This window comes from Xenia sp. Carnegie-2017, unplaced genomic scaffold (genome assembly GCF_021976095.1).
Source record: "Xenia sp. Carnegie-2017 unplaced genomic scaffold, XeniaSp_v1 HiC_scaffold_23, whole genome shotgun sequence".
Taxonomy (NCBI): domain Eukaryota; kingdom Metazoa; phylum Cnidaria; class Anthozoa; order Malacalcyonacea; family Xeniidae; genus Xenia; species Xenia sp. Carnegie-2017.
Genome location: NW_025813486.1, coordinates 2,390,090 through 2,404,250, shown reverse-complemented (window position 1 = coordinate 2,404,250; position 14,161 = coordinate 2,390,090). Strand labels below are relative to the sequence as shown.

Below are 14,161 nucleotides of genomic sequence, written 5' to 3'. Positions count from 1 at the left end.
ATAATATATAAGAGATCGCTTTTGTTAGCATGCATCAGTTTATAAGAGAAATTTTTCAATTGCAGACGAAATATGAATATGAGTACATTTTATGAGTACAACAAAAACAAGAAAAGCTACATACCTTCTAATTTTATTACGAACAAACTTCGCGTAAATTGGAATTGATATTTCATTAACACCCAAAGCTAGACCTCAATGAACCTTATGGAAAATGTCACGCAATCCCGTAATACAATAAGAAAGATGAAGCATTGAATACGTAGAATATATGAGTACAATATTCGTTCAAAACATCTGGCCTTTTCGCCTTTAAAAATTCACCAATTCTTGTGATGAAGATAGATTACTTCGAACAGCGAGAAATACAAAACCGATATGCTTCCACTTTATCAAATGCTTTTCCTTCGTAAGAATTCTCAATAAATTTTTCTATCTCCCTCCGGCAACAACAATTTTATAGTAATATTCGACAGGGACAACCAAAATAATTTCGTAAATACTAAAAGAGAAATAATTTGCTATTGATTGTTTCAACGATCCGCTTTAAAAGCAAATGAATTCAACGGAATCAACATTTTGACCAACAATAAGATTTTTTAACAACGGAGCCCAATCTTCAAACGTGGTACAAATAATGGCAAAAAAATAAAATAAAATTGTTTATTAAAATTGCCTCCAAAACGTCCGACTTTCCAAAATGAGCTTATAAACTATCGTCTTCGTGAGTTCCATAAACACAACATTTTCGCTCATTTTCCAGAATTATTTAAGAGAGTGTTTAGAGAGTGTATTATATATTTCTTTATTGAAAGAAAAATGCTACTCATCTGTTTGAACCATCTGTTATGTTTTCAAAGACTAAAGTTCTAATGTTAGCTTCATTCATACATAACCTAACTATCAAGTCATTAAATTTTGTCAAGAAAAAAGTCACTTCACAAGAGATCTTTTTCCTTCCTATTTGTACCTACGACATGTCATGAAACTTTGATGTTTTCTTCATATTTCACTGTGAGTCTAACAACTCTTCATCCTATAATGAAATCATAATTTATCGTGTTATTTCATAAAAATATAATGTTTACCGAAAGAAAAAGATAATCACATATTAATACCGTGCTTCGTTGATTTTTGAAAGAAAAAGAAAAATCTGAATTGTTTTTCTTGCAGTATCGTCTACAAAAAAAAAGAAAGAAAAACAACGGAATCATAACATAATCATCCATATCTATCCATACATAATCATCCATATCTATCCATACATAATCATCCATATCTATCCATACATAATCATCCATATCTATCCATACATAATCATCCATATCTATCCATAATCATCCATATCTATCCATACATAATCATCCATATCTATCCATACATAATCATCCATATCTATCCATACATAATCATCCATATCTATCCATACATAATCATCCATATCTATACATAATCATCCATATCTATCAATACATCATCCATATCTATCCATACATAATCATCCATATCTATCCATACATAATCATCCATATCTATCCATACATAATCTTCCATATCTATTCATACGAAACCTTTGTCGTTAAAATATGAAAATAACGAATGAAAAGTGTTATAAAAGAAATCGCTTTCTACCTGAATACAAGGACCAAAACAATGAAGAGTAAAATGAACACAGCAAAAGCACCACAAATTATTCCTGCAATTTTAATCCAATCTAAAAGAAAATTTCACAGAAATTAAAATGACAATCGATGAGAGCGATGAAGCAGTTAAGAAATATAAATTTACATTGCTTCTAAACTGACAGATGAAAGATCACAAACTTACTGTTGGATTTTTTTTTGTTTCTACATAACTCGTTGTTAAATCCACAATCTGGTGTATCCTTCGGAAGGCCAAAGCCTCCATACCACGCGATCTTCTCTTTGAGACCATGATAAATCTCTTCATCATGATCTTTCTCGTTCAACCAAAAACTCGCCAATTCTTTCATAACTATTCATGGATAAATTACATCACTCATGTTTTAAGTTTGTTAATACAAATCACCATATCAATATCATTACCTTTACAAGGATTCATTGCATCAAATGGTTCACATTTGCTCTTCTCTTTCGTTCCAATTAGATATTCTTGATGTAACAACGTCATGTTAAATATGACGTTGGAAGAGTTATCAAATGTCATTTTAAAACCAAAAACACCTAAACAAGTAAAGTGCCAGCGATATTTTAGTTATGTTGATACTTTGGTCGCCAGAAAACACTACAAAAATAAAGAGAAATCTTATCCTTTCTACTTCAAACATTACAAGAACCATTTAAAACAAACTTATTTCACCTATTTCTATTTGCTTGATTCTATTTACAGTCGTTTTCCACTGAAACAAAGTTTTTATTAATGGACATAATAGTGTCTCATAAATAATAAGTTAGACTAAATTACTCTAGAATATTTACAAAATGTTACTAGGAATCAAAGAGCATCAACTATTGCAAAGGTGCTATCACAGCATATTGATGTTTAGAGCTAAAAGATCTCCCCTTACTCAAAACATACTAAATATCTTGTATTAAGAAATAAAATCATTGGTTCTTCTAAAACTTATATCTAGAAAAACACATTAAAATTGTACTAAAGATAGTCTCATCTTTACTTACTGTCAAATGTATGTCCTTTCAAGTTGGCGATGATATTTCTTCCATTTGGTTCTTCACCTTTGGTTAACGTCTTGTTTAATGCATACACATACTCTCGAATGGCATTATATAAATTACCAGCTTCTACTGGTACCTAAAGACGACAAAATACAAAATTCAACAATGATGATAAACGACTTAGAAGGAATTAATAAAGAACAGCAATCAAAATTAGGACACTTACGTCAGTTTCGTTCAATGGTCTTTTACAGTCTTGCATAGCTGTAAAAAGATAAAAATTTATTAAGAACAGAAAGCAATTTTCTGATTCATTGCAAACATTACAAAACCTTAATGAACAGAAGATTTTAAAACATCTTACATCATTAAGCTCATAAAAAAAATATCAAAAAACAGAAACGTACAGCAAACAAGTTGGAATGAATTCTTGCACACCATGCATCCTGTATACCCTCTGCTCTTAAATGGAGGATATAAGCTGAGTTTTTTCACTTTATTTGAAAATTTTCCATAACGATCAGTGGTTTGAAACCCATAAGAACCAACACGCGGTTGAATTATCAACACAGATCCAAAAGCATCCATAATTTCTTCTAATTTACTGATACTGGAGAAGCCCCTGAAATACCATTTATCTGGCTCTGTAACAAAAGATATGAAAATTTTTAAAAAATGCAGAAGAGAGAGTGTCTGCAGAAGAGAGACATTTACATTAGAACAAGATGTCTACAGTAAAAAACGATGTCTACAGTAGAGAAAGATGTCTACAGTAGAGAAAGATGCCTACAGTAAAGAAAGATGTCTGCAGTAGAGAAAAATGTCTACAGTAGAGAGAGATTTCTACAGTAGAGAAAGATGTCTACAGTAGAGAAAAATGTTTACAGTAGAGAAAGATGTCTACAGTAGAGAAAGATGTCTACAGTAGAGAGATGTCTACAGTAGAGAAAGATGTCTACAGTAGAGAAAGATGTCTACAGTAGAGAGAGATGTCTACAGTAAAGAAAAATGTCTGCAGTAGAGAGAGATTTCTACAGTAGAGAAAGATGTCTACAGTAGAGAAAAATGTTACAGTAGAGAAAGATGTCTACAGTAGAGAAAGATGTCTACAGTAGAGAGAGATGTCTACAGTAGAGAAAGATGGCTGCAGTAGAGAAAGATGTCTACAGTAGAGAAAGATGTCTACAGTAGAAAGAGATGTCTACAGTAGAGAAAGATGTCTACAGTAGAGAAAGATTTCTACAGTAGAGAAAATGTCTACAGTAGAGAGAGATGTCTACAGTAGAGAAAGATGTCAACAGTAGAGAAAGATGTCTACAGTAGAGAAAAATGTCTACAGTAAAGAAAAATGTCTGCAGTAGAGAAAGATGTTTACAGTAGAGAGAGATTTCTACAGTAGAGAAAGATGTTTACAGTAGAGAGAGATGTCTACAGTAGAGAAAGATGTTTACAGTAGAGAGAGATTTCTACAGTAGAGAAAGATGTCTACAGTAGAGAAAGATGTTTACAGTAGAGAAAGATGTCTACAGTAGAGAAAGATGTCTACAGTAGAGAGAGATGTCTACAGTAGAGAAAGATGTTTACAGTAGAGAGAGATGTCTACAGTAGAGAAAGATGTTTACAGTAGAGAGAGATGTCTACAGTAGAGAAAGATGTCTACAGTAGAGAGAGATGTTTACAGTAGAGAGAGATGTCTACAGTAGAGAGATATGTCTACAGTAGAGAAAGATGTCTACAGTAGAGAAAGATGTTTACAGTAGAAAGAGATGTTTACAGTAGAAAGAGATGTCTACAGTAGAGAAAGATGTCTACAGTAGATAAAGATGTCTACAGTAGAGAGAGATGTCTACAGTAGAGAAAGATGCCGACAGTAGAGAAAGATGTCTAGAATAGAGAAAGACATCTAGAGTAGAGAGAGATGTTTACAGTAGAGAGACATGTCTATAAAAGAGAGAGATGAAACAGCAAAAATGGTTAGAATAATACTTGATTGAGACTTATATGTTATAGCTACAGAGGTAAATTTAATAAGCTTACAAACCCTTTTAAAAGTTCCCTGTAGATTTAGTTGAAAGCAAATGAAAACAAATTCCCCAGTTTGAATTAATTTCTCTTCATATGCAGCCAAGACATACTCAACAGTCAAATGATGCTCAGTTAACAAAATCACAACTAAAATAAACATTTATAGAAGAGTCTTAATAGGTAAAAAGCTTTATTTAAAAATATGAATGTGTTAAATTTAGTTTCTATATTTAAATTAAAGATTAAAATAATTATGAAATTTGACTTACTTCGAGCTTTTCGACTAATCTTTTTGACAGATTCACGAACATGGCCATACTCGTTATTATGAAATTTTCGATAATCAACCTCATGATCTTCAACCAATGTAATTGTGACTTTTTCATGTCTATTCATTTTCTTATGAACATAATCATAAATATGTTCCCAATTAGAGCCATCTTTCTGATAAACTATCGCAACTTTCTTCCAGTTAAACTTCTTTAAAACAGCCATCAATGGAGGATAGATATGCATGATTGAAAATGATGTTTTGGCCAAAGTATTTATATTCCCAATTGTTTGACTATCTGAACATGCCTTAAACACAAAATGTGGAGATCATAAGAATGTTGTTGGCTTTTAGTGGTTACTTCAATGTGAGGCTCATAGTTTATATATTGTTATCAAATAATCATTTGGTAGGGAAAATTATCTCTTTCCCTGAACATGTCTATATAGCCACTTGGTACAAGCCCACAAGGTGTGCATATACAATAATGCCTTTTAAGCTGTATAGAAAATTATCTCTTTTCCTGAACATTACTATATAGCCACTTGTTACAAGCCCACAAGGTGTGCATATACAATAATTCCTTTTAAGCTGTATATTTTTAACACTCAAGGTGCAAACCAGTGCGGGCTGTCCAAAATTTTGGTAACCTTACCACATTTTTGTTAAAGATTTTACAGTAACTTAAGTTAATTGTGCATTTAAAAAATTACTTGAGATGTATTTAAGTCAGTAAAGTAGCAAAAAATTAAGGAGTGCAGATTTGTTTAAATATGTTAGCATTATGCTTTAAAAATTACCTAAAGATTGTTTAAAATGTTAAACAAAATTTTGAAACACGATTTTTCAGTAACCCAATCTTCCACCACATCTAATTTTGGACAACCTAAGTGGCATCTCATAGCACCAAACAAAAATGTTCTAAGTTTTGACTACTAAAGCAGTTGTCTTTAATTAAAATTATGAAATTCATACTCACAAAAGACATCATTGGTTTGTTAAAAGCAGAAGCAATGTTGGCTGCTGTCTGACAATTAAGAACTGGTCCAACAAACGCATCAACACCATTACTAAGTTGCCAAATTTGCTGTTTTATACTGAGAAATTCATCACAATATGTGTCATTCCACACCAAATTTATGTTAAAGTTTAATGTCTTGTCCTTTTTAATGTCGTCCATTGCTACTTGTATAGCAGGAGCATATAACAGCCCTTGGGGACGACTACAGCATAATTTTGACAAAATTACCATTATGAAATGGAATAAGAACGCCTATCTTGTACGTTGATCTTGCATCCAAATATTGACCTATACAATGAATATAAACAAAAAATAAAAGTGGATTTGTTAGAAAAACCATATCAAAAATAGCATACAAATTTGCTTGGGATTGAGGTTGTACCAACTGTGGACAATATGTTCCATGGTGGGATGGAATAAGAACACCGATCTTAGATGTCAACTTTGCACTCAAGAATAGAACTATAAAAAATTTATTTATGCAATTTATATAAAAAAAAATAAATTAAATACAGACAATTGCATAGTTTGGAAGATAATTTTGATATATTCATTGTTAAATTCTGAAAGACTTTTTAAGTTCAAGCACCTTTAAAATGCAGAATAAAATGATTCTTATTAGTATTTAAAAGATCAGACAACAAATATTCCAACTTGACACAACCTTCAGAGTATGTCTGTTTTTGCAGAGATCTCAGGGGCAGAAAGCTGGAAGATATCAACCAATGGACAGACTCAAGTGTACAAATGTACATAAACACCTTAAATTGTGTTAGTTTTCTGTTTTCTGTTTTACAACTCAGGGGCACCAAAACTTGTCACTTGACAAATGTTGGAGGGAAAATTGCCTTCTCTGCAATGTGGCCAATTTTTATAAGGATGACTGCCAAGTATTTTGCCAACTATAGATTTTATAATACCTTTGGACATAGGGAGCATTTGCATGTGTAGATGACATGCTATACCCATGGGGAATGCTACTCAACATTCTGCAAGACTTGCATCATTTTTATGGTATAATATTTATTATACAATTTTTATTATATAATTTTCAATATATAATTTATTGTAAAAAAACCAACAGGTATTAAAGTTCATGATTACAGATAATCTCATATTATCTGCTGCTGCTCTGGGTGCAATGTTAAAGAATAAATTTTGATTCTCAAACAAGCTATCAAAGCAATTCGCCCCGAACTTTCACGATAATAATTTGCATTCAGTAGCAAAGTTCAAAGTGTTTGGACAATGCAAATTTATGAGTTAAAACCAAAGTAAAAAATAATTTTGTTTGTTGTTTGTTCAGTGAATGAATACAAAAATATTTGTATTGGAGTAAAACGGGCTGACTTCGCTACTATAAAGAATAAGTGCAACTGTATGAGCCACTCCACATAAATCAATTGAATTTACACTATGTCATATGTACGTCTTAGGTCTTCCACGATGTTAGAAATATAATAAACCAGAAATTTAGTTATACAGGACATCTGGAATGCATGAGTTAGTCAGCCTGATATGAAATAAAATAGCCGATTCTTGCGATTCCAAAGACAAATACTAACAAACCAGGATTAAAAATATGTATTGTATACGTAACTTACTAAATGACGCCATTAGTAAAAAGGACAAAATAAAACACGAAATATTCCTTGAAGGATTCGCCATCGGGAACAGAAACAACTACATACATATGTATGAATACAAGAGGACGATACAGGTCACGTATATTCAAGGGTCATCTTTTATAATTTTACATTTATTCAATTTATCATTTTTTCTTCTGTGGTTGAATGTGTCAAAACGAAAACAGTTCAACATGTGGTTATGTAGATTTTGAACAATTTGGAATCATTTGCCAAAATTTACACGTAAAATAAAATAATAAATATTTTTGTTTATAAAACGAAAACCAGAGATTTTATTAGCGCATGTCGGCTTTAAAGACAATGCACATGATTAGCACGTGAATAAGACACAACACCATGTGACAATAGCACACAACATCAAGGCGAAAAATGTCGACAACAGAAACGTCAGTTCTTCGTTTTTGTCAAGTTGAAAATTTTCAAATTTTCCATTAAGAAAAACAGTTTTTTACAGGTTTTATGAAAAATATGCAAGAAGTAAAAATTTATCCTTTGGCAATTAATGTATTTGATGAATTCATTGTCAGAAAAGACCAAAATGTCAATCTTTTCTCCATACCTCTCAGCTCCCCGAGTGAACAAATATCAATTGATGTCCTTCAACATCTCTTTAGTACTCTCCATAGACCACCTTTCAATCATTCTTTACTGTACTCAAAAATCCATCATCGTTCTAAGATATCCATTGCTTGTTTTTGAACTAACTGATTAACTGATGAATTGATTTTAACATGACGTCATTGTTCGTAATATCAATAAATCAACATAAATCGTCAAATATATCCATATATATACATTTTTAAAGTTCTGATGTTAGCTTCATTCATACATAATCTAACTATTTTTTTTTACATTTTGTATTTATGATCACATACTTACAACACTTTTATATTTTAAATCTGGGGACTTCAAATTTTGAAATTATTCAAGTCATTAAATTTTGTCAAGAAAAAAGTCACATCACAAGAGATCTTTTTTCTTCCTATTTGTACGTACGACATATCCTGAAACTTTGATGTTTTCTTCATATTTCACTGTGAGTGTAACAATTCTTCATCCTATCATGAAATCATAATTTATCGTGTTTTTCATAAAAATATAATGTTTACCGAATGAAAAAGATAATCACATATTAATACCGTGCTTCGTTGATTATTGAAAGAAAAAGAAAAATCTGAATTCTTTTTTATTCTGAAACCTTTGTCGTTAAAATATGAAAATAACGAATGAAAAGTGTTATAAAAGAAATAGCTTTTCTACCTGAATACAAGGACTAAAACAATGAAGAGTAAAATGAACACAGCAAAAGCACCACAAAATATTCCTGCAATTTTAATCCAATCTAAAAGAAAATTTCACAGAAATTAAAATGACAATCGATGAGAGCGATGAAGCAGTTAAGAAATATAAATTTACATTGCTTCTAAACTAACAGATGAAAGATCACAAACTTACTGTTGGATTTTTTTTTTTTGTTTCTACATAACTCGTTGTTAAATCCACAATCTGGTGTATCCTTCGGAAGGCCAAAGTGTTTATACCACGCGATCTTCTTTTTGAGACCATGATAACTTTGTTCATCATGATTTTTCTCATTCAACCAAAAACTCGCCAATTCTTTCATAACTATTCATGGATAAATTACATCACTCATGTTTTAAGTTTGTTAATACAAATCACCATATCAATATCATTACCTTTACAAGGCTTCATTGCATCAAATGGTTCACATTTGCTCTTCTCTTTCGTTCCATTCACATATTCTTGATGTAACAACGTCATGTTAAACATGACGTTAGAGTAGTTGTCAAATTTCATTTTAAAACCAAAAACACCTAAACAAGTAAAGTGCCAGCGATATTTTAGTTATGTTGATACTTTGGTCGCCAGAAAACACTACAAAAATAAGGAGAAATTTCATCCTTTCTACTTCAAACATTACAAGAACCATTTAAAACAAACTTATTTGACCTATTTCTATTTGCTTGATTCTATTTACAGTCGTTTTTAGTGAAACAAAGTTTTTATTAATGGACATAATAATGTCTCATAAATAATAAGTTAGACTAAATTACTCTAGAATATTTACAAAATGTTACTAGGAATCAAGGAGCATCAACTATTGCAAAGGTGCTATCACAGCATAATGATGTTTGCAGCTAAAAGATCTCCCCTTACTCAAAACATACTAAATATCTTGTATTAAGAAATAAAATCATTGGTTCTTCTAAAATTTATATCTAGAAAAACACACTAAAATTGTATTAAAGAGAGTCTCAGCTTTACTTACTGTCAAATGTATGTCCTTTCAAGTTGGCGATGATATTTCTTCCATTTGGTTCTTCACCTTTGGCTAACGTCTTGTTTAATGCATAAACATACTCTCGAATGGCATTATATAAATTTCCAGCTTCTACTGGTACCTAAAGACGACAAAATACAAAATTAAAAAATGATGATAAACGACTTAGAAGGAATTAATAAAGAACAGCAATCAAAATTAGGACACTTACGTCACTTTCGTTCAATGGTGTTTTACAGTCTTGCATAGCTGTAAAAAGATAAAAATTTATTAAGAACAGAGAGCAATTTTCTGATTCATTGCAAACATTAGAAAACTTTAATGAACAGAAGATTTCGAAAACATCTTACATCATTAACCTCTTATAAAAAATATTATAAAACAGAAACGTACAGCAAACACTTTTGGATGTATTCTTGCACACCATGCATCCTATATACCCTTTGCCCTTAAATGGAGGATATAAACTGAGTTTTTTCACTTTATTTGAAAATTTTCCATAACGATCAGTGGTTTGAAACCCATAAGAACCAACACGCGGTTGAATTATCAACACAGATCCAAAAGCATCCATAATTTCTTCTAATTTACTGATAATGGAGAATCCCTGAAATACCACCTTATTTGTGCCTGTAACAAAAATATATGAAAATTCTTTATAGGGAAATGCAGAAGAGACGTGTCTGCAGAAGACAAAGACATTTACATTAGAAAAAGATGTCTACAGTAAAAAACGATGTCTACAGTAGAGAAAGATGCCTACAGTAAAGAAAGATGTCTACAGTAGAGAGAGATGCCTACAGTAAAGAAAGATGTCTACAGTAGAGAAAGATGCCTACAGTAAAGAAAGATGTCTACAGTAGAGAAAGATGTCTGCAGTAGAGAGAGATGTCTACAGTAGAGAGAGATGTCTACAGTAGAGAAAGATGTCTACAGTAGAGAAAGATGTCTACAGTAGAGAGAGATGTCTACAGTAGAGAAAGATGTCTACAGTAGAGAAAGATGTTTACAGTAGAGAGAGATGTCTACAGTAGAGAAAGATGTCTACAGTAGAAAAAGATGTCTACAGTAGAGAGAGATGTCTACAGTAGAGAAAGATGTCTACAGTAGAGAGAGATGTCTACAGTAGAGAGAGATGTCTACAGTAGAGAAAGATGCCTACAGTAGAGAAAGATGTCTAGAATAGAGAAAGACATTTACAGTAGAGAAAGATGTCTACAGTAGAGAGACATGTCTATAAAAGAGAGAGATGAAACAGCAAAAAAGGTTCAAATAATACTTGATTGAGACTTATATGTTATAGCTACAGAGGTAAATTTAATAAGCTTACAAACCCTTTTAAAAGTTCCCTGTAGATTTAGTTGAAAGCAAATGAAAACATATTCCCCAGTTTGAATTAATTTCTCTTCATACGCAGCCAAGACATACTCAACAGTCAAATGATGCTGAGTTAACAAAATCACAACTAAAATAAACATTTATAGAAGAGTCTTAATAGGTAAAAAGCTTTATTTAGAAATATGAATGTGTTAAATTTAGTCTCTATATTTAAATTAAAGATTAAAACAATTATGAAATTTGACTTACTTCGAGCTTTTTGACTAATCTTTTTGACAGATTTACGAACATGGCTATAATCGTTATTATGAAATTTTAGATAATCAACCTCATGATCTTCAACCAATGTAATTGTGACTTTTTCATGTCTATTCATTTTCTTATGAACATAATCATAAATATGTTCCCAATTAGAGCCATCTTTCTGATAAACTATTGCTACTTTCTTCCAGTTAAACTTCTTTAAAACAGCCATCAATGGAGGATAGATATGCATGATTGAAAGTGATGTTTTGGCCAAAGTATTTATATTCCCAATTGTTTGACTATCTGAACATGCCTTAAACACAAATTTGTGGAGATCATAAGAATGTTGTTGGCTTTTAGTGGTTACTTCAATGTGAGGCTCATAGTTTATATATTGTTATCAAATAATCATTTGGTAGGGAAAATTATCTCTTTCCCTGAACATGTCTATAAAGCCACTTGTTACAAGCCCACAAGGTGTGCATGTACAATAATTCCTTTTAAGCTGTATATTTTTAACACTCAAGCCGCAAACCAATGCAGGCTGTCCAAAATTTTGGTAACCTAACCACATTTTTGTTAAAGATTTTAAGGTAACTTAAGTTAATTGTGCATTTAAAAAATTACTTGAGATGTATTTAAGTCAGTAAAGTAGCAAAAAATTAAGGAGGGCAGTTTTGTTTAAATATGTTAGCATTATGCTTAAAATTACCTAAAGATTGTTAAAAATGTTAAACAAAATTTTGAAACACGATTTTTCAGTAACCCAATCTTCCACCACATCTAGTTTTGGACAACCTAAGTGGCATCTCATAGCACCAAACAAAAATGTTCTATCTAAGTTTTGACTGCTATAGCAGTTGTCTTTAATTAAAATTATGAAATTCATACTTACAAAAGACATCATTGGTTTATTAAAAGCAGAAGCAATGTTGGCTGCTGTCTGACAATTATGAACTGGTCCAACAAACACATCAACACCATTATTAAGTTGCCAAATTTGCTGTTTTATACTGAGAAATTCATCACAATATGTGTCATTCCACACCAAATTTATGTTAAAGTTTAATGTCTTGTCCTTTTTAATGTAGTCCATTGCTACTTGTATAGCAGGAGCGTATAACAGCCCTTGGGGACGATCTGCAGCATCACTTGGACAATATCCACCATTATGAAATGGAATAAGAACGCCTATCTTGTACGTTGATCTTGCATCCAAATATTGACCTATACAATGAATATAAACAAAAAATAAAAGTGGATTTGTTAGAAAAACCATATCAAAAGTAGAATACAAATTTGCTTGGGATTGAGGTTGTACCAACTGTGGACAATATGTTCCATGGTGGAATGGAATAAGAACACCAATCTTAGATGTCAACTCTGCACTCAAGAACAAAACTATACAAAATTTATTTATGCAATTTATACAGGATGACAATTGCAAGGTTTGGAAGATAATTTTGATATATTCATTGTTAAATTCTGAAAGACTTTTTAAGTTCAAGCACATTTTAAATGCAGAATAAAATCATTCTTATTAGTATTTAAAAGATCAGACAACAAATATTCCAACTTGACATAACCTTCAGAGTATGTCTGTTTTTGCAAAGATCTCAGGGGCAGAAAGCTGGAAGAAATCAACCAATGGACAAACTCAAGTGTGCAAATGTACCCAAACACCTTAAATTGTTTTAGTTTTCTGTTTTCTGTTTTACAACTCAGGGGCACCAAAACTTGTCACTTGACAAATGTTGGGAGCAAAATTGCCTTCTCTGCAATGTGGCCAATATTTATAAGGATGACTGCCACTTTGGAAAGTAAGTATTTTTCCAACTATAGATTTTATAATACCTTTAGACATAGGGAGCATTTGCATGTGGAAACGCTACTCAACATTCTGCAAGACTGCCATCATTTTTATGGTATAATATTTATTATACAATTTTTATTATTTAATTTTCAGTATATAATTTATTGTAAAAATTAATTTTGTTTGTTGTTTGTCCAGTGAATAAATACAAAAATATTTGTATTGGAGTAAAACGGGCTGACTTCGCTACTATAAAGAATAAGTGCAACTGTATGAGCCACTCCACATAAATCAATTGAATTTACACTATGTCATATGTACGTCTTAGGTCTTCCACGATGTTAGAAATATAATAAACCAGAAATTTAGTTATACAGGACATCTGGAATGCATGAGTTAGTCAGCCTGATATGAAATAAAATAGCCGATTCTTGCGATTCCAAAGACAAATACTAACAAACCAGGATTAAAAATATGTATTGTATACGTAACTTACTAAATGACGCCATTAGTAAAAAGGACAAAATAAAACACGAAATATTCCTTGAAGGATTCGCCATCGGGAACAGAAACAACTACATACATATGTATGAATACAAGAGGACGATACAGGTCACGTATATTCAAGGGTCATCTTTTATAATTTTACATTTATTCAATTTATCATTTTTTCTTCTGTGGTTGAATGTGTCAAAACGAAAACAGTTCAACATGTGGTTATGTAGATTTTGAACAATTTGGAATCATTTGCCAAACTTTACTCGTAAAATAAAATAATAAATATATTTGTTTATAAAAAACGAAACCAGAGATTTATTAGCGCATGTCGGCTTTGAAGA

At 31.4% G+C, this 14,161-nt stretch overlaps 2 protein-coding genes across 14 annotated transcripts in view; both read right to left on the bottom strand.

Annotated features, from left to right (window-relative positions):
• Positions 1-14,161, bottom strand: part of LOC124449509 (atrial natriuretic peptide receptor 1-like) — a 47,282-nt gene that overhangs the window by 13,353 nt on the left and 19,768 nt on the right. The window contains exons 1-5 of one of the 9 annotated variants that reach the window (XM_047000442.1): positions 13,819-13,933; positions 12,805-12,910; positions 12,405-12,736; positions 11,513-11,822; positions 4,699-4,829 (exon numbers count right to left, since the gene is read on the bottom strand). In XM_047000442.1, the coding sequence (XP_046856398.1) occupies positions 4,699-4,829; positions 11,513-11,822; positions 12,405-12,736; positions 12,805-12,853 (822 nt within the window). In that variant the 5' untranslated portion in view covers positions 12,854-12,910; positions 13,819-13,933. Of the gene's footprint in view, positions 1-124; positions 484-3,064; positions 3,302-4,698; positions 4,830-4,951; positions 5,262-5,932; positions 6,263-6,360; positions 6,378-7,578; positions 7,819-11,512; positions 11,823-12,404; positions 12,737-12,804; positions 12,911-13,818; positions 13,934-14,161 lie in introns of those variants that run through there. The other 8 variants (XM_047000443.1, XM_047000440.1, XM_047000444.1 and 5 more) reach the window with 8 other exon arrangements.
• Positions 781-14,161, bottom strand: part of LOC124449511 (receptor-type guanylate cyclase Gyc76C-like) — a 20,328-nt gene continuing 6,947 nt past the window's right edge. Inside the window, exons 6-12 of one of the 5 annotated variants that reach the window (XM_047000448.1) lie at positions 10,137-10,174; positions 9,914-10,046; positions 9,321-9,458; positions 9,079-9,249; positions 8,884-8,965; positions 1,119-1,179; positions 781-1,036 (exon numbers count right to left, since the gene is read on the bottom strand). In XM_047000448.1, the coding sequence (XP_046856404.1) occupies positions 1,010-1,036; positions 1,119-1,179; positions 8,884-8,965; positions 9,079-9,249; positions 9,321-9,458; positions 9,914-10,046; positions 10,137-10,174 (650 nt within the window). In that variant the 3' untranslated portion in view covers positions 781-1,009. Of the gene's footprint in view, positions 1,037-1,118; positions 1,180-1,632; positions 1,715-1,827; positions 1,996-2,066; positions 2,205-2,660; positions 2,794-8,107; positions 8,682-8,883; positions 8,966-9,078; positions 9,250-9,320; positions 9,459-9,913; positions 10,047-10,136; positions 10,175-14,161 lie in introns of those variants that run through there. The other 4 variants (XM_047000450.1, XM_047000451.1, XM_047000449.1 and 1 more) reach the window with 4 other exon arrangements.